The sequence below is a fragment of the Chenopodium quinoa genome, unplaced genomic scaffold, assembly GCF_001683475.1.
Source record: "Chenopodium quinoa cultivar QQ74 unplaced genomic scaffold, ASM168347v1, whole genome shotgun sequence".
NCBI lineage: Eukaryota > Viridiplantae > Streptophyta > Magnoliopsida > Caryophyllales > Amaranthaceae > Chenopodium > Chenopodium quinoa.
In genome coordinates, this window is record NW_018742815.1 from 2040379 (window position 1) to 2066595 (window position 26217).

The 26217-nt window shown below is 35.0% G+C and overlaps 2 protein-coding genes and 2 pseudogenes across 2 annotated transcripts; 3 read left to right on the plus strand and 1 right to left on the minus strand.

Annotated features, from left to right (window-relative positions):
* Positions 1-865: 865 nt before the first annotated feature.
* LOC110725702 lies at positions 866-10446 on the plus strand (annotated as a pseudogene).
* Positions 10444-10806, plus strand: LOC110725406 (probable mediator of RNA polymerase II transcription subunit 37e). Its single transcript, XM_021904888.1, has one exon. The coding sequence runs from the start codon at positions 10444-10446 to the stop codon at positions 10804-10806; it is 363 nt and encodes a 120-aa protein (XP_021760580.1).
* Positions 10807-11817: 1011 nt separating this feature from the next.
* On the plus strand, positions 11818-15261 carry LOC110725705 (heat shock cognate 70 kDa protein-like). Its single transcript, XM_021905178.1, has 2 exons — positions 11818-12371; positions 13212-15261. Exons 1-2 carry the CDS (start codon positions 12161-12163, stop codon positions 14897-14899), a joined length of 1899 nt encoding a protein of 632 aa, XP_021760870.1. The 5' UTR covers positions 11818-12160; the 3' UTR covers positions 14900-15261.
* Positions 15262-15488: 227 nt separating this feature from the next.
* LOC110725407 overlaps positions 15489-26217 on the minus strand; it is a 28666-nt pseudogene continuing 17937 nt past the window's right edge.

The window sequence follows — 26217 nt, forward strand, 5'->3', positions numbered from 1 at the left end:
AATTAATAAAAATCGGAGGTAGTATAATGAATTAGGGGGAGTATTATAACAAAAAAAATAAATAAATATTACAAGTGTAGGTGATGTCAATTGTTTCTACTTAGGGCCTGTTCTCTTACGTTGAAATTCAGTTCAATTCAGCTCAGTTCAGTTCACTTCAGTTCAGCTCAGTTCAGTTTAGTTCAGCTCCTAATTTCCTTCTCTTATAAAATATTCAGCTCAGTTCAGTTCAGTCAATGAGAACAAACCCTTACTAGTACAAATTTTGAAATATAAAGATGAAATTATGGAAAATTTTAATGTTTAAGACAAGTTTTAAAATTTTGTACACCCTCCATCTCCGAAAAAACAATCCTTATGGCCTAAATCTAGTTCCAAAATAATCATTCCATTTGCATTAAAATGGTAAAGACTACACATACAATTGTTGTATGTAGTCCCTATATACAACTCTCATTTGTCATGTTTCTATTGGCTAAAATAATAGGCACAAGTTCCATTAAATTCAATTTATATTTGACTCCTAATTTTTTCCCATTTTCTGTTGATGTGTCAAATTTCTAATGGTGTTGTATGTAGGGACAACATACAATAGTTATATGTGTATCAGCTCTGGCATTAAAATACTTTTCAATTTACAACCATATTTGTGCAAAAGTTAGCATTCCTAAGTAATTTTTTTTATATGTATTTTTATTACTTTCTATCCTTACCTTTTTACAACCCTATGTGAATTTTACTTTTCAATTTACTTTTACTACTACTATTTTTCATTTTTTTAATACCCTCAAAATCAGCCAAAACAGTCGTTTTTTCGAGGACAAATGGAATAAAATATTAGGAGCAGCAAATAATTAAAGGAGATGAGAAAGAGAAATGAGCTAATCCAGTACTTGAGTAGCTACATTTTTTCAAACATCAGAGTCTTCCATTCTGTTGGCGCGGCGCTCGATAAAGCACTCAACAATTACTCTGTGCCAGTCGCTTTAATCCGCTTATTTCTAAAGTCGGAAAATGGAAGAGAGTAATACGCCACCGGCGATCGGAATCGATTCGTGTGTGGCAGTTTGGCAGCACGGCCGTGTTGAGGTCATCCCCAATGATCATGGTAATCGCACGACGCCGTCTTGTGTTTCTTTCACCCAAACTGACCGTTTTACTGGTGATGCTGCTTTAAACAACTCATCACTAACCCTTGTAACACCATTTTTGGTATGTTCCTCTCTCTCTTTTCTTTTCTAAGTTTTGTTATCATATTTGTTTATTTTTCTTCCATTTTTGGGATGATTAATGGTTAATTATGCCAATTATAATGTCGAAGTTGGTTTATGAAAGCTTCTATTTATGATATGTTAGTTTAATTTTGGAATAATATGATATAAATTTGGTGAATTTCCAATGTGAGTTTGTGATTCTTGGAAGGGGGTTAGAACCCGTGACTTATTACACGGGGCGTGGTCGGTCTTTGCTACTAGGAAGGCCTTATTGGTAATGTATCATGTATGAACTTGGTTATCTTATCTCAAATTTACAATTCTAGAAAATTATCCACTTAACTCTAATAATTCATTCTCTAAATGATGATATAGAATTGGATAGCAGGTTGTGAAGATTGGTTCTTTTTGGGCCATATTTGGGTGAAAATGGGTTGATTCTTCCTTTGTTAGTTAGCTTTTGATGGTTAATTTAATCCATATTAGTTAATAGCTTATCATGATGCATTAATCAATGTTAGTAACATTAAGTTTTAGGCCAGATTCGGTTGATCAACTTTGATGTGTAAAAAATGAGGTCATAATTATAGACTACTCAATTCAGGATTGAGTTATATACTAGCTCCGTTAATGGTTATCTGCAACTTTAGAATATTTTATACCTCACAAATAATACTCCAAAGTTGCAGATAACACCATTAACGGAGGTAGTAGTTTAGATCGGGTTAACAGATGGTTTGTTTTTTTTTTTGTTTTATGAGGTGTTCGGGGAATGTATATGTACAACAGAGATCGAATATTTTCTTGTTTCAATATTCATCCCAAATCATTCAATGGGTGTATAGATTAAAATCATACAGAGTTTGTTGATAAACTTAGTTCTAGTATTTGATGGTTCAAAGAGCTAGTCTGTTTGCACAAGAATGATAATACATAGGAGTAAGATTTGAGAAAAACAAAGGGGGATGAGCCGGAGGATTGCAGAATTGTATTATGTAAATTGATCTACTAATATAGGCTAGAAAAAAACATTTTTGGGATTAGCTAGGCTTATCAAAGCTGAGATTATCAATTGAGCTAATGGTATTCTTCCAAAAAGGTTATCTGTAAAAGATAATGTTTAATTTGAGAGTCTTTAGTTTATGATAGTTGTTTTCTCTCGCACTAGGTATTTCCTTTTAGGCCAGGTGTTGGCTTTCTTTATGGAGTTCTTGTATTGAATCTGTTTATGAATCATGGGATATGAATATATGATTGGCAGGAATCCTTCTATACTACTTCGTGTTATGCATTCTCTTAATTTTATGAAAAGTTGGGTATAGAAAGTGAAAAAATTTAGGGACTATAGGATTTCAGACCCAAAACTTTGATGTTGATGTGAAGCAGCAAGTTACTACAGCTCTTATGGTATGGGACTAGGGGTGAGACTTTTCAAACCGAACCGTGAAACCGCCCGTTACCGAACCGAACCATCACGGACCGATCCGTTTATAAACCGATAAATATAAACCGAAAACCGAACTGAACCGTTCAATATCAAACCGAAACCGAATTGAACCGCTGAATGTCAACCCGTTACGGACCGTAAACAGATAACAAACCAAACTGCGCAAATCCGAACCGAAACGAAACCGAACCGAATGGTTTATAAACCCGTTAATGACCCAAACCGTTTATAAACCGAAACCGTTTAAACCGAAAAAAAAACCGTTTAAACCGAACCATTTGTAACCCGCTAACCGTTTAAACCGATCCGTTTATGAACCGAAACCGTTTAAACCGCACGTATAAACCGAACCGTTATAATCCGCTAACCGTCTAAACTGAACTGCCATAACCCGTTAAACCGTTAAAATCGAACTGTTTTCGAATCGCAACCTGTTTAAACCGATCCGATTACAAACTGCTTAATTCAAATTGAATTATTTACAACCTAAATCGCTAAATAGTAAATACAATTAATGTTAATAAATGTAGATCTAATCAAACGGCGTAGGTTTATATCACCTAGATCTAGGCCAACGACATTATTAATATCGTTTCAGATTACTTATTTATTTTAATTACAAGATATATCATTTGTATCATTTTCATTCCAGTAATAATGCTAGTCCACCCAAATTATCTTCATTGTTCCTTCATGAAGATATTCATGATCATCCAATAACACTCAAAGCCTCAAAGGTAACATAAGATTGGAGATGTATGAGATTGCGTTACACAAGTGGCATAAGCATTAGAATATTACTGTACTAGTCAATAAGGCGTACAATCATTCACATTATCACTTTATAAAACTTTCTTATACAAGTATTTTGTAAAGGGGAGGACTAAAATGTTTATAAAACACATTTTTTTAGCTTTTCTTAAATTAAACCAGATATTAAGTAAAAGAATTTTAATAAATACGGAGGCATCCCAAATCTGTAGCCACAATTATTTCATAACATTACCACAAATCCAGCAGATAAATAGCATTAAAATTAGAGTAATATCAACAAACAATTAAAAAAAGTCACCATTTTCATTAATTAAAATTCACAATACATATACCAATACATAATGAAACTACTATCACTACTACCCAGATTAGATTTCAGATTTATCAACTGAAACATCATCAAGTTTAGGGTTGCAAAAAATGATACATGATAAGATGAAGGGAGGAGTGAGAATGTGAGTGATTTGAGAGCAGAATCTTGAAGCAGAATCTTGAAGCAGCAGCACAACACCCAAGAGCAGAGGAAATAGCATCAACAAGCAGAACCAGCACACGCAATAACAGATCAGCAACTTATCAGAAGCAAGGAATAATATAAGCAGAAGGGACTCAACAGGAACTTATTTTTGTTTTTCGAAATTGCTCTCAGATTTACGTTTATCGTATCATCACTGAGCAATGACTGTTTTAACTTAAAACTTGAAAAATGCTGCCAGCAAGTACATATATACATTGAAGTCTCAACATAAATGACAAGGGCAACGATGATTCAAGAAAAATTAAAACAGCAAGCATAAGAAACAGCAGCAACAAAACTTATCATAAATTCATAACACAAAAGGCAGCAACACAGCACCTCAAGCTGGCAGGAGGCAGGAACCAGCTCATGCAGGCAACAATATAGGCAATAACAACTTAGAGACAACAACCAAAAGGCAAAAGCACTACCAGCAAGCAGCAGCTCATAACAAGTTCAAGCAACTTCAAAATTATAGCTTTTGTTTTTTAAAATTGCTCTCAGATTTACATCACTGAGCAATGGTTGTTTTAACAAAAACTTGAGAAATGCTGCCAGCAAGTACCAAAATACATTTAACTATTTAAGTCTCAACATAAATGACAAGGGCAACGATTTTAAAAGTCTTGAAAAATGCTGCCAGCAAGTCTGAAAATAAATGACAAGGGCAACGATTTTTCAAGATAAAATAAACCACAATGAGACACAAATACCAGTTATGCAGATGAAGCACTTTCGGCTTCAATCTCTTTACCAATAAGGAGGACGTCTTCCTCAACATCCGCTTGATAACCACGACACCAATTTTGGGTGGTAACCAATGCCTCAACATTCTTTGGCAAAAGTTTACCCCTATATTTGTTCAAAATACGACCACCCAAACTAAAAGAAGATTCAGAGGCCACCGATGTAATAGGAATGGCCAAAACATCCCTTGCCATATTAGCTAAAATAGGAAGAGAAGAAGCTTGAGATTCCCAGTACTTGAGAACGTCAAAATGTTCCCCTTGAATTAATCGCGAACGAGGTCCATTCAAATATGCCTCAAGATCAGCCAGAGGGCATCTAGTTGAATCATCACATTCGTCATCAACCTCATGCAACTGAAACAGATTTTTTATTAAAAGTTAAATTATGACATTACAAATAAAAATAGAAGACTACCATTAATATTGAGTATATTGTATAACATAAATACCGTGAAAATATTTTGAGATCTCAACGTGCGATTAGAATTTTCAGATTGAGCTGTGTTTGAAGAGGCAGGATTTCTGCAGCTTGTATTAGATGCAGTAGAATAAAATTTATAAAGGTCATAAAAAGCTTCCTTAATCATCATAATCTTTTCGTCGCATGCCTCATCATTATACAACGAGTTCAACATATGTCTCACTCGAAACAACTTATAACGAGGATCAAGAGCAATAGCAACTAAAAGTATCAAACTATAATCCTCCCAATAACTCTCAAACTTCTCAAGCATAACTGCTACCATGGGTGCAAGTTTAGGGTCTTTAAAGGCTTGAGTAATAGCGTACTCAATTTTTAAAACACTAACAAAATACAAATTAGAAGTGGGATATTCTTTGCCACACAAATTACAACGAGCATAATCTACCTTTTCATTACCTATCGTCTTTACAAAAAAAGTGTAATGCTTCCATATACCTGCGGTTCTTTGACGTTTATTAACAGAAGGATTGATATTGATAATGCCGGTATTACTAGCATCATCATCCGGGACAGAGGCAGCTTGAGAGCTAATAGTATCAAAATTTGAGTGCCTCTCATAGTCAAATTCATCATACTCACGAGACATGACTGAAAAAAAAAAAAAAAACAGCATTTATAAGTACCAAATTAAGTGACAGATTCTACTAATAGTGAGCAATTAAGCATGCATTGTCTCATGTGACTGACATATGTGTACATTCTAAGTACTAACTTTAAGCCAACTTTAAGCCAATCATACAAGTATACATTTTAAGCATGCATGATTTCCCTTTTTTTTCAGTAAGGCATAAGGACCCATAATTGAATTTCAATGGATAAATTCATTCTTGAGTACAAAATATGCCAATTATTACAAGTATGCAGTTGACGGTATGGTCAACCATCATTTTTTATGGAGTATGGACCAAAGCATGAAGCACAACTGCACAAGTATTCCAATAAATAAACAATGCATGTATTCCAACAATAATAATCACATAATCTGAATAACCCATCATCATTACTTTTAAATCGAGCATAATAAACAACAAAACAACACAAATCTATCATTTTTCAGTAAAAAACAAAAATACAATCAACAACAGATTTTAGGCATATTTCGACTATATTCAAGCAAGAACAACAACAATAATCAAATACAAAAACAAAAAAACTGTATTAAAAAAAAACGAAAAGGAAAAAGTAATTACCTTTGACGGCTTGAAGGAGATTTGAAGATGGAGAACTGCCTGAACTGGAGACCAAAAGAAAAAATCAAGAATGTAGATTATCAGAACTTGAAATAAAAAAAAACCGAAACGAAAACGAAAAAAATCGAAAAAATTAACAAAAAAATTACCTTGAGGTTTGACGGCTTGAAGGAGAGGAAGATTTGAAAAAAAAAAAAACGAGAATGGAAAAGTCAGAAATCAAAACTTTAGATCCAAAACAAAAAATAAAACGAAAACAAAAACCCTAAATAAAAAAAGTAAAAAATCGAAACGAAAACGAAAAAAATCAAAACGAAAACAACAAAAGTTAACAAAAAAATTACCTTGAGGTTTGACGGCTTGAAGGAGAGGAAGATTTGAAAAAAAAAACGAGAATGGAAAAGTCAGAAATCAGAACTTAGATCCAAAACAAAATGAAACGAAAACAAAAACCCTAAATAAACAAACCGAAACAAAAACGAAAAAAATCAAAACGAAAACAACAAAAATTAACAAAAAATTACCTTGAGTTTTGAACTTTTGACGGCTTGAAGCCTTCAAATTGAAGGAGAGGAAGATTTGAAAAAACAAAAAAACGAGAATGTAAAGCGAGAAATCAGAACTGTAGATCCAAAACACAAATGAAACGAAAACAAAAACCCTAATTAGGATTTTTAAAAGTTGAGAAGTTGAGATTCTTGAGAATTTCAGAACGAAAGAGTGAGAAACTGAGAAGTTAGAGAGAGAAACTATGATAGATTGAGAATAGAAGAGTGACTGAGTGAGTAAAAGTGTAAAACGGCTGAATGGCTGATAGAGTGGTTTTTTTTTTCTAGGTTTAGGTTTTACTTGTTCAGTTGATCTAACCGTCCATATTCAATCTCAACATCTAACCGTTCATTTTTTTTTGTAGATTCCAGAATATTCATCTAGATCTAACGGTCTAGATTTTTCTTTGCTTTTCTAGGCCTTTTTGGCCGTTTTTTTTAATTATTTATTATTATTATTATTATTTTGAGGGATTATTATTATTATTATTATTATTATTATTGTTAGTATAATTATTTGTTAATATTATTATTATTACTAGTTTACTACTACTATTATTATAATATTATTATAATTATTATTATTATTACTATTATTATTATTTATTATCATTATTATTATTATTATTATTATTATTATTATTATTATTATTATTACTATTATTATTATTATTAGTTTATTACTTATAAGTTATAAATTGTAAGAAACGCAAATGTTTCAAAATTGAAATTGATTCAATACGACATAGTTAATGACTTAATGAGTTAATGCACATCAATATCTGACATCTCTATATGTATATTATATATATCTGTGAGTCTGTGACTGTATATCAGTATATATAATAAATTAATAAGAACTTAATAAGTAATAATACTAATAACTAATAAAATAATGAAAATCTAACCATTGTTTTTCATGGGCATTCAATCTAACCGTTGTATATTTGACTATTCGTACATTAGTATTGCATAATGATTTCATCACCACTTTAGTTAGTGATTTCGTGATTTCGTCCATTTAACTTATTAAGTTGTTTGAGTTAGTAACTAAATAAAGTAACAAACTAAATAACGAATCCATTTAATCTCGTGTAAGTTATAATTTATAAGAAATGCAATGTTTGGAAATGGAAATTGATTTAATACGATATTGTTAATGTATATGTAATTATAGATTAATTATTATGTATATCATATCGTACGAATGTACGGTTGGTATCATTATCATACTATCATAAGTATCATTGCCTCATTGAATTATTGGTATGTACTACAATCGATAAACATATTTACATATCTGATTATTAAAACTTAAAAGTTTAAAACACTTGTTGATCAATCTAATTGAATACTTGTACATTCTTAATTATCGATTTATCGTATTATAAGTATCAACTCATTAAATCATGGTCATGACGCGATCTTTAAAACAATCATGAATTCATGACCCAAACCGCTTATAAACCGAACCGACATGATCCAAACCGTTCATAAACCGAACCAATTGAACTGTGTAAACCCTCCACTAAACCGGCCCATTTCAAACTGAACCGACATGATTCGCACCGTTTATAAACCGAACCGATATTGACCCGGGTAAACCCGCCCCTAAACCGACCCATTTCAAACCAAACCGGCTTGATCCAAACCGTTTGTAAACCGAACTGACATTGACCCGGGTAAACCCGCCCCCTAAACCGACCCGTATCAAACTGAACCGACATAATCCGAATCGTTTATAAACCGACCCGCTTATGACCCAAACCGAATTTAAACCGCAAAGAAATAAACCGAAACCAAACCGAGCCGTGACTAACCCAAACCGAACCAAACCGACCCGCCAGCTAAACTAAACCGTTTCAATCCGAACCGCTCCAAACCGAAACCGACTCAAACCGAGGTCAAACCGAACCGCCAAACCGAAGTCCCACCCCTATATGGGACTACTATGGGTAACTAATCTTCAACTGGGAATTTTCCATATGTGATTATTTTTATAACCTTTTGTTGTATGAATGTGTGATTCTTTCCTTATGTATATCTCCTCCGTTGAAATTTTGAATGAGCCTGGCTTAACTATCTGCTCTTCAACCACTCTTTGTAATGTGTTAACTCCTCTGATCTTTTTATCTTTGTAAACTAATTGATGACAGATGCAAAGAGGTTAATTGGGCGGGAGTTTGATGATGAATTAATGCAAAAGGACATGATACTTTGGCCTTTTAAGGTTGATGCTAGCCCTTGTCATGGAACTGGCAAGAAGCCTGTGGTTGCAGTTACCTACAAGGGAGAACAGAGAAAGTTTGCAGCAAAAGAAATTTCTGCTATGGTCCTGATGAAAATGAAAGAAGTTGCAGAGGCATATGTTGGCTCAGCTGTGAAGAATGCTGTTGTTACTGTTCCAGCTTATTTTAATAATCTGCAGCGCCAGGCAACTAAGGATGCTGCAACTATTGCTGGGCTTAGTGGTGTACGAATTATTAACGAGCCAACAGCATCTGCCTTTGCATATGGCCTTGCCCAGAAGCCTATTGGCAGCAATGTTGTGAGAAGAAATGTTTTGGTAATTGATCTTGGTGGGGGAACTTATGATGTAGCCTTGGTTACTTTTAAAAAGGATGTAATTCGAGTAAAATCAGTTAGCGGAGACACCCATTTAGGAGGAGGGGATTTCGACATCAGAATGGTTAGACACTTTGCAGCTGAGTTTGAAGAGAAGCATCATAAGGACATCAGTCGAAATCCTAGGGCCATGGCAAGGCTGAGAGCTGCCTGTGAGAGGGCAAAAAGGAACCTTTCTTCAACATCTATAGCTACAATTGAGATTGATTGTCTTCTAGAAGGCACAGATTTTTCCTCAACTATAACTCGTGCCCAATTTGAGAACTTAAATTTGGACTTGTTTGAAGAGTGTATAAAACATGTAAAGAAATGCTTGAAGGATGCTAAAATGGTTAAAGGTGATGTTAATGATGTTGTCCTAGTTGGTGGATCAAGTAGAATCCCTAAAGTTCAACAACTGTTGCAAGACTTCTTTTGTGGTAAGGAGCTCTACAAAAGCATTAACCCGGATGAGGCCGTTGCTTGTGGGGCTGCCATTTATGCTGCAAGTTTGAGCTGTTTTGATGATAACAATCTGAGGCTTGTTGATGTAACTCCATTGTCTATTGGGGTTAAGGTTCATTTGGGAAGAATGGCTGTTGTCATTCCAAGGAACAGCCCTATTCCAACGAGAATGGAGAAGATCTTTACAACTTCAAGGGACTACAAGACTCGAGTATATATTCCTGTGCACCAAGGTGAGACACTTGAAGCATCGGACACTAACTTTTTATGTGAATTGAAGCTCTCAGGAATTCCTCAAGCACAGAAACACATTCCTAGAATTAAAGTCTTCTTTAAAATTGATGCTGATGGAATCCTACATTGCTCTTCCCAGGATCTGATGACAGGAAACAAAATCAGAACTATACCACACTATCATAGTGGGAGATTGTCAAGAAAAGAGGTTTGGAGGATGGTGAAAGATGCTGAAAAGTTTAAGGTTGCGGATAAGCAGTATCAAGAGAAGGTAAAAGCTATGAATTCCTTAGAAACATATACTCAAAACATGGCAACCATGCTGGAATGTCATGGAGCAAAAGTTGGGCTCAGAGAGAGGCGGAAGATGGGGGTTGCTATTAATCTGACAATTCAATGGCTAGACCAGAATTTGGTTCTTGCAGAAGGTTGCAAGTTTGAGGAAAAAATGATAGAACTCGAGGGCGTTTGTGGACCAATTATCAAAAAGATGCTTGAGACACAGAATTCATCAACGAGTAGTAATGGCGCAAGTGGCAGCAGAGCAAAAATTGAGATCATCAAACTTGAGTTGGATTAATCTGTTGTTGCCGCGTATTTTAATTTGCAGACAGATTGGTATGGTAAGAGTTCATTTTATTGTAATTCTTTTGCAGGATAGAACACTAAAGCTCGATATTAGTGGTTCATTATGATTAATGTTTTAAATAGTAACTTCACTTGTATTTTGCATGACACTGTTAATAAAAGCTTAAAGGAGTGATTCAGGAAATTTGTGTCAATAACTGTGATTATAATGCTTGCAACACCCCCTCAGTGACTGATTGATTGGTAATGAATCCAATCTAAATGTTTTCTCAATTTTGGTAACGATTAATCACGTACATTTTATTGCTTGACAATTCTTTTTTTTGGTGAGATTATTGCTTGACAATTTCACTCACACTAAACAGTAAACACCATAACAAATAATTTTTCGTAATTTTTCTCTGTTTTAACTTCAAAATGTCAAATTTATAGGTCGTCTGTCAATTTTTGTTCCGATTGATTATTACAGCTCCAACATAATTGCACTTCATACTCCATAGCTAGGGATATAACTGCAATGTATTCTTAACAATCATTAAAAAAAACTACACATACAATTTGAGTTACTCCGTATCAATTACCATTGTTTCTCCTTATATGTTCTGCCTCTATACTTTACAATAACATCGTGGGGTGGCGCTAGGATTTTTTTAATTACGTTTTTTTTATCAGATTAAATTACTTGCTAATTTTTAATAGGTGGCTAACAGTTAGCCGAATAGTTTTATATGGAGTACTCCCTTTGACCCTTTGTATTCTTTTAGTTACCTTAGAGTTTGTCAATTTTTATAAATTACTCTGTACTACGAGAGTCTATGACAAACTATTGTATTACTCATCTCTCTTATTTTACATTTGGTCTCATTGATGTTTTCTTGTCTACTTCACTCACCAAAAATTAAATACTTCGTGTTCCGTTCAACAAAACTCTAATCAAACAAACAAAAAAGGACAAAGAGAGTATTTATTACAGAGTATCTTACACTTAGGGGCTACTACAAGCAAAACCTTTTCCATCATTTAAGCTAAAACCATAGGTACTCAGAGAGAAAACTGGTGGAACTATTCTACTTTTATTCAGCACTACACACTTCCCTTTGCTTCATTATTAAGTTAAAAGAAAGGGAAGTAAATGCAGCGGGAAAGATGGCAGGAAAACACTTCATGTAAGCAATTAATTACTTCCTACTTGTTTTTATTACTCTTTCATTCATCCTTATTACCTACTTCTCTGTCACCTTGACTTCATACTCAAAAGAGCTTCATTTTTATTATCTCTATTTTTTTTGTTTTCTTCCATTTACTGAAGTGAAGTTTAGAAAGGTAGTGTGTGACTGTGTGAGACAATGGCAAAGGAGAAAATGCCGGCAATCGGGATCGATCTCGGGACAACAAACTCATGTGTGGCAGTTTGGCGTAATGGTAAGGTGGAGATTATCACTAATGATCAAGGTAATCGTACCACACCGTCTTATGTTGCCTTCACAAAAAAAGAACGCTTAATTGGTGATGCTGCCAAGAACCAAGCTACTATCAACTCTGCCAACACTATATTTGGTTTGTTCTTTTCTCTTTCTGTTAATTTTGCTGTCTTATTTTGTTTCAAAATTAATTTTGCTGTCTCAACTTGTAAATTTAGAAGCTTTTTTCAGCATGTTTACTACACTTACTTTCCTAGCACTGTTGTGAGATAATGTTTGAATTTGTTATGATGTATGATGAATTGAGTTATGCTCACTATATTTTTAGCTCTAACTTTGAGATAGGAAGGGTATTTAGGGGTAGAGATTCTCTTATCCTTCGAACTCCCGATAACTTGATACATGAGAATAGTCAGTTCAAACTGATCTTTCTCCTTACCTAAAAAATTCTAGTTTCATTTTCTTGTGATAGGTAGGTTTTTAATTTTTGAAGGGTAAGATGAAATTGATCTCATTCCAATCCCAAACAATAAGTCCATGTTTTGGAATAAATTTTATATGGAAGTTAAAGTAGTTTTAGAATAAGAGGATTTGAATTTGGAATTGTTGAATATTTTGTTCCTTAAAAACCCACAGAACTCTGAACTGGTCTGTATTTGTATGCACTTCTACCACCCTATAAAAACGATCCACAAGATGTAACAATAATCTGCTCTATTATTGCCTGTAAAGATTACCTACAATTGAGTGTTGACGACTGCATTTTGGCCCTGTTGTTTCTGACTTCTGAGTTTTCGAATTGTGGTTTTGCAAAAGTGAGAGGCCTCTATGCTCCATATTTTTTGTAAACATAAAAATGTATTTTAGGTTAGCACTCCATAGTTCATTTATATAATGTTTGTAGGTACTAAATAACCAATCTTTTGAATGTTAATTTAATCTCCTCCTCGAATTCATTAAAATTAATTGATGACAGACGTGAAGAGGCTTATAGGTAGGGGCTTCTATGATGAGGCTGTGCAGAATGACATCAAACTTTGGCCTTTCAAGGTTGTTCCTAGTAATGATGAGGATAAGAAGCCTCTGATTGTGGTCACCTATATGGGCAAAGAGAAGAAATTTACTGCTGAAGAAATTTCTGCTATGGTCCTTTCGAAGATTAAAGAAATTGCAGAGGCCTATCTTGGAGTAACAGTTAAGAATGTTGTCGTCACTGTGCCAGCTTACTTCAACAATTTGCAGAGACAAGCAACCAAGGATGCTGGAGTTATAGCTGGCTTGAATATCATACGAATCATTAATGAGCCAACAGCTGCTGCCATTGCTTACGGCCTAGACAGAAAGGCAGCCACTGGCAAAACGAATGTGATGGTATTTGATCTTGGCGGGGGTACTTTAGATGTCTCTTTGATCACGATTGAAAGTGATGCATTTGAAGTCAAATCAGTTAGTGGAGACACTCATTTAGGTGGTGAAGATTTTGACAACAGAATAGTGAATTACTTTGTGAATGAGATTAAGAGAAAGCACCGTAAGGACATCAGTGGGAACTCCAAGGCTATTGGGAGGCTAAGAGCTGCTTGCGAGAAGGCAAAAAGGATCCTTTCTTCTGCTGCTGTGACCAGTATAGATATTGATTGCCTTTTTGAAGGTATTGATTTCTCTTCAAGTTTCCCTCGTGCTCGGTTTGAAAAGTTGAGCTTTGATCTGTGCAAGAGATGTATAGGTCCAGTTGAGAAATGTTTGAAAGATGCTAAAATGGAAAAGAAAGACGTTGATGAAATTGTCTTAGTTGGTGGGTCAAGTAGGATCCCTAAGATTCAAGAATTGCTGAGCAAGTTCTTTGATGGGAAGCAGCTTTGCAAAAGTATCAACCCGGATGAGGCGGTTGCCCATGGAGCTGCAGCTCATGCTGCAATCTTGAGCTGTGTAGATAATGAGGATTACGTGCTTGTTGATGTTACTCCATTGTCTCTTGGCATTGAAAATCATCGTGGAGAGATGTCGGTCATAATCCCTAGGAACACTCCAATTCCGGTAATGAAAGTGAAGGAATTTACAACAACAGAAGACAACCAAAGTGAAATAACTTTCAATGTTTATGAAGGTGAGAATCCCATTGCCAACAAAAATAACTTTTTGGGTGTATTTGAACTCTCGGGAATTCCTCCAGCACCCAAAGAAAATCCTAATATAAAGGCGTGGTTTGAAATTGATGCTGATAGTATCATGAAATGTTATGCCCAAGATGAGGCTTCTGGCAGTAAGAATGGAATAACCATTTCGTATCAAACTGGGAATTTGTCGAAGGAAGATGTTGAAAGAATGTTGAGAGAAGCTGAGAAGTATAGGTACGAGGATGAGCTATGCAAGGTAAAGGTCCAAGCTATGAATGAGTTGGAAGAATATCTTGAGGACATGAGGTACTTTCTTGAAGCTGAGAAGAGTATTGTGCTTGAGGACAGGAATATGATGGAAGATGTCATTGAGAAAACAGTACAATGGATGGATTGGAATTTCCTTCTTACAGAAATTTCTAAGTTCAAGGACAAGCTGAAAGAGCTCAAGAGTGTCTGCGAACCCATAGTCAAGAAGATGGACAAACTGTGTGATGCTGAGGCAGGCATCACTAATGTGGGAAATGATATTGTCGAAGTTGATTAAGCTTGAATTCAGATAACAACTTTGTTGAACAGGCTTGAAGATCTATCTCCAGTATACGGTTACGAATTCCAACCTGGTAAACTGGTTTCTAATCTTTTGTTTACTTTTAAGATGTTTTGTATCTGAAATCATGCCTTTTTCCTGCTGTCTTACTCTTTGGAACAACATTATGCTGCCAGTGGCAGGGGATTGTAATATTATCCTACTCGAAACCTTGAATTAACCTCCCTAATTGTATGATTATTCTGCAAGTATGTACCAGAATTAATCTTGGTGATCATATATAATGTTAGGTAGTTTCGGTTTGCTAGATGTCTACTGTATGTCCTGTAAAAAATGAATACTACTGCATGACTTGAGTCTTTTGCAAGAATTTGATCTGGTTTTATTTCCTTATTATATTTGACATTATCTTGACTTATGTTGCAAACATATTATCAGATTTAAACATGCAACATCCCAGTGATTAGCTAACAGCACATTACTATCTTGGCATCTGATCAAAACATTGTATATAATAGTATGTGCATTAGCAAAGCATTAGAATGACTTACAAAAATTATTTTCCTACTAGAAAAGTCCACCAAATTCAATCAAGCTTTAAAAATAGGTAAGGATACCGCCGACTTCCCAGCATCTTTTCCAAGATAGGCTCACAAGTTCTCTGAAGCTCATTCAATTTTTCCTCAAACTTACAGGCCTCTGGAAGCAGGTAATTCCAATTTAGCCATTGGGTTATACTCTCAATCACATCGCCGAGCAGCTTCTTCTCACTTATCCCAATCTTCATTTCGCAGCTTTTCAAGGTGTTTGTCATCTTGTCGATATACATTTCTAGGTTGTTCTTAGCTATAGCTGCTTCCTTGCGCTTCTCATCCTGAGCTTTGAATATAATGGCCTCTTCCACCATTCTATCAATCTCTTTCTTAGGTAACCTCATACTGTGATTGGTAATGGTTAATTGATTCTTGTTTCCGGTGTTTTTATCCACTGCTGTCACAGTCAAGATGCCATTCTCATCTATGCTCAAAGACTCCATAATTATTGGAACACCCGCTGGTGCTGGAAGTATGCCATGGAGTTCAAACTTACCCAAGAAGTTGTTATCCTTCGCAATGGGTCTCTCACCCTCGTAAACACAAATTTGCACTGCCGACTGATTGTCATATTTAGTAGTATATCGTTTCTCCATCTTTGCAGGGATTGGTGTGTTTCGAGGAATCAGAACATCAAACGCACCACTAATAAGCTCAATACCAAGAGATAAGGGAGTAACATCTACAAGCACAGTGTTTTTACTGCTGCAATCGACACCGGCCATGACAGCAGCAAAAAAAGCAGCACCATAGGCAACAGCCTCATCAGGATTAATGCCTTTGCAGAGCGTTCTCCCATTGAAAAATTCTTGCAACAAGGTCTGCACCTTAGGTATCCGAGTTGAACCGCCAACTAAAACAACATCATGAACATCATCCTTCTTCAGCTTTGCATCCTTCAAACACTCCTCAACAGGGCCCAAACAATTCATGAACAACTCCATATTTATCTTATCAAACCGTGCACGATTCAGGGTAGAAAAAAAATCAATGCCTTCAAACAGACAATCAATTTCTATAGTAGTCTCGGTAGTTGAAGAGAGGTTTCTCTTTGCCCTCTCACAAGCAGCTCTCAACCTCACAAGAGCCCTTTGATTACCACTTATGTCCTTATCGTGTTTCTTTTTAAACTCATTTACAAAGTGGCTAACAACTCTATTGTCAAAGTCTCCACCACCAAGGTGGGTGTCACCATTTACTGCTTTTACTTCAAACACATCCTTCTTAATAGCCACTAAAGAGACATCAAAAGTTCCACCTCCTAGATCAAAAACCAAAATCTTTTTCTTCCCAGTACAATCTCTATTAATCTTCTTGTCTAGACCATATGCAATGGCAGCAGCTGTTGGCTCGTTAATAATACGCATGACATTGAGCCCAGCAATGGTACCAGCATCTTTAGTTGCTTGGCGTTGAGCATCATTGAAGTAAGCAGGAACGGTGATCACAGCATTCTTCACTTCTGAGCCTAGGTAGGCCTCTGCAGTCTCCTTCATTTTCGCTAGGACCATAGAAGATATCTCTTCAGGAGCAAATGTCCTGTCTTCACCTTCATATGTTACTGAAATCATAGGCTTTTGGAAATCGCCAGCATCGGGGCTAGCAACCACTTTAAATGGCCAATGGATCATGTCTTTCTGTACCATTTCATCATTGAATTTCCTACCTATAAGCCTCTTCGCATCTGTCATCAATATAACCAAGTCAAGCAAGTTAAAACTACAGCATATTAAAACCAATCCAAACACAATGTATCATACTTAGAATACTTAGAATTAGAACTATTCCATTACAGATTTGCAGTAAGCAAAAAATTTGACAATTGGGAAAATTTCCAAATTCTAATCATAACCAGCCAAATATCTTAATTATTTTATTTCATGATTTTTTATAGGAAAAGGATAATAACCCTCAATAATTTTTAGTCTTCTAAAAGTGAAACAAAAAATATGGCATGAACATTTATAGTCCATATATTCTTAACCTATATACATGTATAACTTAAGTTTGGGAATAAATTAAACCTTTCACCTTTGCAATGACATTACAAGCAGGATTTAATTAATTGTGTAGATCAATTTATATTATACACATATACTACGAAGTAGGTATAAAATCAAGAATCAACAAATATTGAAGAATAACTACATTAATCAAGAATCAATCAAAGAAAACCAAATCAAACAAGCATGAAATTAAAGAAAGCAATAAGATGAGATAGAGAAAACAGCAAATTTTGATTATTATTCTACATTATCTCTAATGTACCCTACAAAACCATAACAAAAAAAAAAAAAAAAAGAACATGCATAATAACAAAGAGAGGAAGACTAACCAAAGACGGTGTTGGTAGGGTTAAATGCAGCCTGGTTCTTGGCACTCTCACCAACAAGGCGCTGGTCTTTGGTAAAAGCTACACAAGACGGCGTGGTACGGTTGCCTAAGTCGTTGTGAATGATTTCAACTCGACCATGCTGTGGCTGCCACACTCCCACACATGAGTATGTAGTCCCTAAATCGATTCCTATTGCCGGCCATAGATTATCTCCCTTTTCTTTCATCGTTATTGTTTCTGAATTAACTCCACTATAATGTTGATAAATTGGAATTCAATTGACTTGTATTACTTTGTGGAAGATTTACCATCGAATACTCCTCTATATATATATATATATATATATATATATAGAGGAAGACTCATATAGGAACCCTCCTCTATATAAGAACCCATTATATATAAGAACTAATCTGGACCGTGAGATTTGAATAGATCTGACCGTCCAAAATGAATAGATTAGTAATGACACTTTGGTAATTTCAGCTGCACCCTTACCCCTCTAGATCTTTCTCCTTCTTCACTCATAATATGTTACAGGTCTTTCTTTCTCTTCACTCTTCTCATAATTCTTGCTGCAAATCCTCTCAATCAACGCAAGTTCATGAAATTCTTCAAGAAATTAAGGTTTGTCATTCAACTTTTATAATTTCTATTCTTACTTTTATTGAATTTATGTGTTCGTTTTTAATATTTTCGATTTAGTTTCCTTGTATTTTGTTCGATTTTTTTTTGGTTTTTTTCCCGTCAATTTCGAACAGATCTTAGCAGAATTTCGCAATTTTTGATTTTTTTTTTCTTCAAATTCAAACAATTGATTATAGATCCGTCAATTTCGAATTGATCTTTCCAGAGTTTTTGATTTTTGATATTGTGTTTGATTATATGCTAATTTTTTTTGCTTCATTTATAATTTTTTTTGCAATTTTTTTGAATCAATTTTTGATGATTTACTGTTTTTTTTGTACAAAATGTGATGTGTCTGTTATTTTTTGCAACTAATTATGTAATTTCTAAATGAATGAAATGACTTCTGTGATTAGTTATACGGTCTTGTTCCAAACTATTTTTCCAAACTATTTTTCAGCATGTTCTAAATTAGTTATACGGTCTTGTTGTGTTCTTAATTGTTAGTGATAGCATTTTCATGATCTATTGGGTGGTCGGTTGGCGCTACACAAGATGTTCCCAATAAGAGGGTCCTTGCTTTATAGGTGATGGAAGTTTCCATTTATTCTTATAAATGAAGTCTTTTCCTTTTGTGTTATCCTAGCTAATTTTGGTGGTGAAGCAGAATATATATTTTTGGAATAATTGATCATGTTCTGAATAATTTGTGCATATGTTCTTATGTTCTAAAGTCTAAACTATAAAGTAAATATCCTTAACTTTATATTGTACATGTTATGTTGCACTTGGTGTTGGCTATATTAGTTGCCTATATTCTTTCAAGTGACTTGTATCAAGAATGAAAAAAGTGTGAAGTACTAAGTGCTGGAACCACTTTCAAGTAAATTTTTTCTTCTGGTGTTGTGTTATATTGTGCCTGCTACTGTTTTAAGCCGAATGTCCCCTACCAGGCTGCCACAACTCATCACATGTCTCTATTTTATACTTGTATTTATGAAAATGAGAATGGCTGATATATGATCAATTTGCATGCTGCAGCCTGTCATTCAAGATAACTTGATTTCGTCATTGAACTTGGGTTATCTGATGTATACATACAGAGTCGTCAATCGTGTCTTGCTTATGATATTTATATGTCGTTTTTAAAGTGTGGAAATTATTGATTACTATGTAAATATAAGTTCTACGATATGAAGTGATTTCATAGGAATTGATGAAAGAATGTGCGAATTAAAAATAGTACTCTAATAATGTGGATTACAAAATTTGTAGTGTTAGAAAGTGGTAAGTGATGAATGCTCATTACTTGAGACTTTGATTACTTGCACACTTTGGCATACTATATCATCACTATGCATATCATGTAAGTACTACATGTATACTCTTCTTAAACAACCTCACATGATATGCATATCGATTATGAGTATACTTTCTGATTTAAGCACTACCCTTTATTGTTAGTCATATTTTTGTCAAAACTTGCTTGGTTAGCATTAGTCTTAACATGGGATAGTCTTTGTCATCCCAAAAAGTGTACTAAAGGACTGCTATGAGCTAACCTAATGTCTATCTTTTTAGTAATTTTTTTAGTTTAAATGCTTTATATACATTAGCCTACTAGCTCAACGGGTAGAGCATTGTGCAAATGCACTAAAGATGTGGGTTCGAATCCCACGTAGGTTCATTTTCATAGTGTGGAGACAAGAGTTTGTATGTGAGTTAAGTTGTAACAAAGTTTCTATAGTCGTTAATCATATCAACCAATTTATTCTTGTACAAAATATAACTTAGAGCTAATTTAATTTTCCTTTTAAAGTTATTTTTAGAATTAACCTACGTAGGAATCGAACCTACATCTTCTATGCATTTGCATAGTGCTCTGCCAATTGAGCTAAAAGGTTTTAGCATATGTTCTAAAATTAACTGAATTTGTTCTAAAATTTATTGCAAATGTTCTAAAATTAGAACATAGGAATTGTTTAACAGAATATTGCTATGGAACGAGTTGACGCACACCAGCAACCACCTATTCAGGTGTACGAGAGGAGGCACAAACAAAAGAGCAAGGGACAAGATCAACAGCAGCAGTAAAGTGTAATGAGGAAAAGACAACGAATTTTAATGATCCACTCACTGGCAGTACAGGACAAAATATTAATGTTAGAGTACTTTGTGAGAGAAAGCTTGATATATATAAGTCTACTTCTGTTTTAATTTTTTTTTCCAATGTTCTAAATTTAGTCTACTTATGTTCTAATTTTTTTTTCCTATGCTCTAAATTTAGTCTACTTATGTTCTAAAGTTTTTTATTCCTATGTTCTAAATTTTTTCTACCTATGTTCTAAAGTTTTTTTTCCTATGTTCTAAATTCTTTTGCCTATGTTCTAAATTTAGTTTACTTATGTTGTAAAGTTTTTTTTTTCCTATGTTATAAATTTTTACTACCTATGTTCTAAAGTTTTATTTTTATTTTTTTATTTTATGTATTAAATATTCTTTTATCTACGTTCTAATTTTTTTTCCCTATGTTCTAAATTTAGTTTACTTATGTTCTAAAGTTTTAATTTTTTTTTCCTATATTCTAAATTTTTTCAATCTATGTTCTAATTTTTTCCTATGTTCTAAATGTTTTCTACCTATGTTCTAAAGTTTTTTTTTCCTATGTTCAAAATATTCTTTTACCTATGTTCTAAATTCTTTTGTCTATGTTCTAAATTTAGTTTACTTATGTTGTAAAGTTTTTTTTTCCTATGTTCTAAATTTTTACTACCTATGTTCTAAAGTTGTTTTTATTTTTATTTTTTATGTTCTAAATATTCTTTTACCTATGTTCTTATTTTTTTTTCCTATGTTCTAAATTAGTCTACTTATGTTCTAAAGTTTTTTTTTTTCCTATGTTCTAAATTTTTTCAACCTATGTTCAAAATTTTTTATACCTATGTTCTAAATTTTTTTCTATGTTCTAAATTCTTTTGCCTATATTCTAAATTCAGTCTACTTATGTTCTAAAGTTTTTTTTTTCCTATGTTCTAAATTTTTACTATCTATGTTCTAAAGTTTTTTTTTTTTTTATTTTTTTTATGTTCTAAATATTATTTTACCTATGTTCTAAATTTTTTTTCCTATGTTCTAAATTTAATCTACTTATGTTCTAATTTTTTCCTATGTTCTAAAGTTTTTTTTTCCTATGTTCTAAATATTCTTTTACCTATGTGCTAAATTTTTTTTTCCTATGTTCTAAATTTAGTCTACTTATGTTCTAAAGTTTCTTTTTTCCTATGTTTAAAATTTTTTACATCGTTCCACGATCATTGCCAGGCTCATGGAAGTAAGCCATATCATGTGTTACATTATTTCCACGTTTTTTTCACAAAAGACCAATCTAAGCATCAAAATCAGAATTCTAAACATAAAATTTTAATATTTCATCCGATTTTTAATTACTTAATCTATTTTAATACTCTAATACGGCCGAAAATGAAAAGTGGAGGAACGAGGGAGTATCATCTAAAACCAAATGCAAGGAACTCAACACCTCTGAGTCTCTGACTTGTTGCGGAGTGCCTCGATAACACTTAGACAATCGCTCTCCACCACCAAACGCCTCATGTCAGTCTCCTTCCCCATATGCAGCCCCTAGAAAACAGCCTTGGCTTCCCCCACCCTCGATTCCCACTTTTCTAAGCTTTGGAACGCAGCACACCAAAGGATCTCCCCTGAACTTCCTCTGCATACCGCACCCAGCCCATAACATCTTTACAACATACAACATCTAAATTTAGAACATACGACACTTAAATTTAGAACATGATCATGAACATAATCGAACATGTAATTTAGAACATTGATACGAAGTATAATAATGCTAATCAATTAAACTAAGTGACGACATGAAATACATTGTACTTGTATTTCAATCCTCTGCATAAAATATACAATCATCAAATTTTGTAAGATAACACACCTGAACTTGTAGCTGAAGCTGTTTTAAATATTCAATAGCTTCATCCAACATTGAAGCCTTATCTGTCTGCCATAAAAACAAATATTGTAGTAAAAAACATTGATAAAATGGAAAAATAATTAATAATTATAAGTAGATTTAGTAGCACCTTATTGGAGTTGGGAATCAATTTTTGCAGTGCTTTCATTTTCTCGTTGATCCTCTGCCGCCTTCTCTGTCCACAATGAAAATATCAAAAAAATCTAACGAAACTGCAAAAAAATCTACTGAAATTGAAGAACAAAATAACATATCCAAAACAATGTATAGACGAAAACAATGTTTTCGAACATATAATGCACATAAGCAATAAATATCTAACGAAATCGAAGGAATATGTACCTGAATTTGAAAATTGCGAAATCTAGGGCTTTATCGCCAAAATTTGTACTTTTATTGAACAATTTGACTTGTTTTATGATCCTTGATGTTGAATTTATGCAAAAAAAAATGAAGGAAAAATGTTGAAAATCCTTCAAATTGCAGCTTCTATGGAGATTTTTAGGAGTTTGAGGAGAGAGAAAGTCATGAACTACTACGATAATCGAAGAGAGAGAAAGTTAGGTTGTGTGTTTTTTGAGGAAAGATGGTTTTTATTTTGTTTTAATCCTGACCGCTCATCCCAATCTAATCCTACGGTTGAGATTGGTTCTTATATAACTAGGGTTCTTATATAAGAAGGGGTTCTTACCGGATCCCTCCCCTATATATATATATTGTTTGGGTACTAAAATGGTCATACCCATTTTAGTCTTGGGTAACTCTACCCATATAAGCCCAAAGGCCATAAAAAAGGTATAAAAGGCCCCAAATAAGTCAAATACATCAATATGGCCTTCAACGGCCCATATATGTAATATTAGGGCTCATAAACCCACTTATATACTCATATAAATACCCCTCAAAGGGCATAAGGTAAAGAGAGGTCACTCTTATCATCTAAGATGACCATACTCCTCCACTCTCTCCCCTAAACTCCTCTCAAAATATGCATTGTTTGGCAACTAACTTGGGCGTCGGAGGCTCCGCCCCGGGTTCAACCCCCGGGGCTCGGGGTTCATTTTGCAGGTCCATTCAAGGCCCAAATTCGAGGTTCTCAGACACCCCTCCAAGGCCCGGTTAGCTCATTTTCTGCCGAAACAATTTGGCGCCGTCTGTGGGGAGACGAGTACTACTACCCATGAAAATCCACTAATTCATGGCTACTGTGTTCTATCACGAAAAAGGGTCAAAATTTCTAGCAAATTTAACCCAAAATTATTACTCCTGTCAAAAGGGGTAATCATTCTTGCAAATGGTGGAGATGATAGATAAACATTTTGATTTGTCGTCAATCTAACCACTGCTAACAAGGTACTTCGTGCCTTTACAAAAAAATTGGGAAATATTCCATGAATATGGTCAAACCTTAATTATTCTTGAAGAAGAATAAAAGCTAGATCTACGTGGCTCTAATGGAAAGCTCACAAAAGCAAGCCTTTCATTCACACCACCAAGTTGAAGAGGCAGCAGGTGGCATGAAACATACATAAAAAATCAATCAAGTTTATGTAAATTCAATGCTTGCCGAAGGAAATTGCCATTGTCTTCATCACAAGCTTAAAGGCTCACAACTCCACCACTAGAACGACTCACCATTTCATCCTAGGCAACACATGCCGAGGTCAATGGGGGTCAAGGCTAGTATTGTGAAGTGAGCCAAATCTCTTCACATCACATCTAAAGTAGCAGCCGAAGAAGATCCGAGGTTGTCTACCATTGTTGAAGCTTAAAAAAGCTCAAACTATCACCAATCTAAAAATCCGAAGCAAATCGCTTGGATAAGCAAAAGGAATCCGAAGCTCATCGAGCCAAGGCTATCCGAAGGTGTTTCAGCCCAAGCCAAAGGTGTTCTAGGCAAGCCAGCCGAGCCGAGACCGGTGTTTCGGCCAAGCCTAAGGATTTTCAGCCGAGGCTATCCGAAGGAGTTTCAGCCCAAGCCGAAGGCGTTCTGGGCGAGTCGAAGGTGATTCAGCAGAAACCAAGGGTGGTACAATTTGCCACTCCCAAGTTAAGGTCGGTAACCATTGCCGAGCCGAAGCTCACCTCTTATCTCCTGGCCGAGGCTAGCCATAGCCGAAGCCGAGCCCAGCCGAGGTATACCTTCGCCGAGATTCGAGCTCCCAGCCGAAGCTAACAACCATATGAGCCGAGGGTGCTGCCGAAGATAGTTTGTCTGAACCGAAGAAAGAGTAATCAACTCTTTCTATCTTCGGATCAAGAGTAAACTCTTTCTATCCTCGGATTAAGAGTAATAAACTCTTTCTATCCTCGGATCAAGGGTAAACTCTCTCTATCCTCGGATCAAGAGTAATAAACTCTTTCTATCCTCGGATTAAGGGTAAACTCTTTCTATCCTCGGATCAAGAGTAATTAGCTCTTTCAATCCTTGGATCAAGAGTGTTGCCTCGGATGAACTCTTTTTATCCTCGGATTAAGAGTAAAACTCTTTCTATCTTCGGATCAAGAGTAAACTCTTTCTATCCCCGGATCAAGAGTAATAAACTCTTTCTACCCTCGGATCAAGAGTAAACTCTTTTTATCCTCGGATTAAGAGTAAAACTCTTTCTATCTTCGGATCAAGAGTAAACTCTTTCTATCCCCGGATCAAGAGTAATAAACTCTTTCTATCCTCGGATTAAGGGTAAACTCTTTCTATCCTCGGATCAAGAGTAATAAACTCTTTCTATCCTCGGATGAAGGGTAAACTCTCTCTATCCTCGGATCAAGAGTAATAAACTCTTTCTAAGCTTGGATTAAGGGTAAACTCTTTCTATCCTCGGATCAAGAGTAATAAACTCTTTCTATCCTCGGATCAAGGGTAAACTCTCTCTATCCTCGGATCAAGAGTAATAAACTCTTTCTATCCTCGGATTAAGGGTAAACTCTTTCTATCCTCGGATCAAGAGTAATAAGCTCTTTCTATCCTCGGATCAAGGGTAAACTCTTTCTATCCTCGGATCAAGAGTAATTAAATCTTTCAATCCTTGGATCAAGAGTGTTGCCTCAGATGAACTCTTTCAGTCCTCGGATCAAACCTTGGATCAAGAGTGTTTCCTCGGATGAACTCTTTCAGTCCTCGGATCAAGAGTAATTAACTCTTTCAATCCTTGGATCAAGAGTGTTGCCTCGGATGAACTCTTTCAGTCCTCGGATCAAACCTTGGATCAAGAGTGTTTCCTCGGATGAACTCTTTCAGTCCTCGGATGAAGAGTAATTAACTCTTTCAATCCTTGGATCAAGAGTGTTGCCTCGGATGAACTCTTTCAGTCCTCGGATCAAACCTTGGATCAAGAGTGTTTCCTCGGATGAACTCTTTCAGTCCTCGGATCAAGAGTAATTAACTCTTTCAATCCTTGGATCAAGAGTGTTGCCTTGGATGAACTCTTTCAATCCTCGGATCAAACCTTGGATCAAGAGTGTTGCCTCGGATGAACTCTTTCAGTCCTCGGATCAAGAGTAATTAACTCTTTCAATCCTTGGATCAAGAGTGTTGCCTCAGATAAACTCTTTCTATCCCCGGATCAAGAGTAATAAACTCTTTTTATCCTCGGATTAAGAGTAAAACTCTTTCAGTCCTCGGATCAAGAGTAATTAACTCTTTCAATCCTTGGATCAAGAGTGTTGCCTCGGATGAACTCTTTCAGTCCTCGGATCAAACCTTGGATCAAGAGTGTTGCCTCGGATGAACTCTTTCAGTCCTCGGATCAAGAGT

Excerpts from the sequence above, each read along its gene's own strand:
- LOC110725406 (XM_021904888.1), top strand. The coding sequence starts at position 10,444 with ATGGTGAAAGATGCTGAAAAGTTTAAGGTTGCGGATAAGCAGTATCAA.
- LOC110725705 (XM_021905178.1), top strand. The coding sequence starts at position 12,161 with ATGGCAAAGGAGAAAATGCCGGCAATCGGGATCGATCTCGGGACAACA. Across the intron at positions 12,372-13,211 it reads CTCTGCCAACACTATATTTG|ACGTGAAGAGGCTTATAGGT; the intron begins GTTTGTTCTTTT and ends AATTGATGACAG.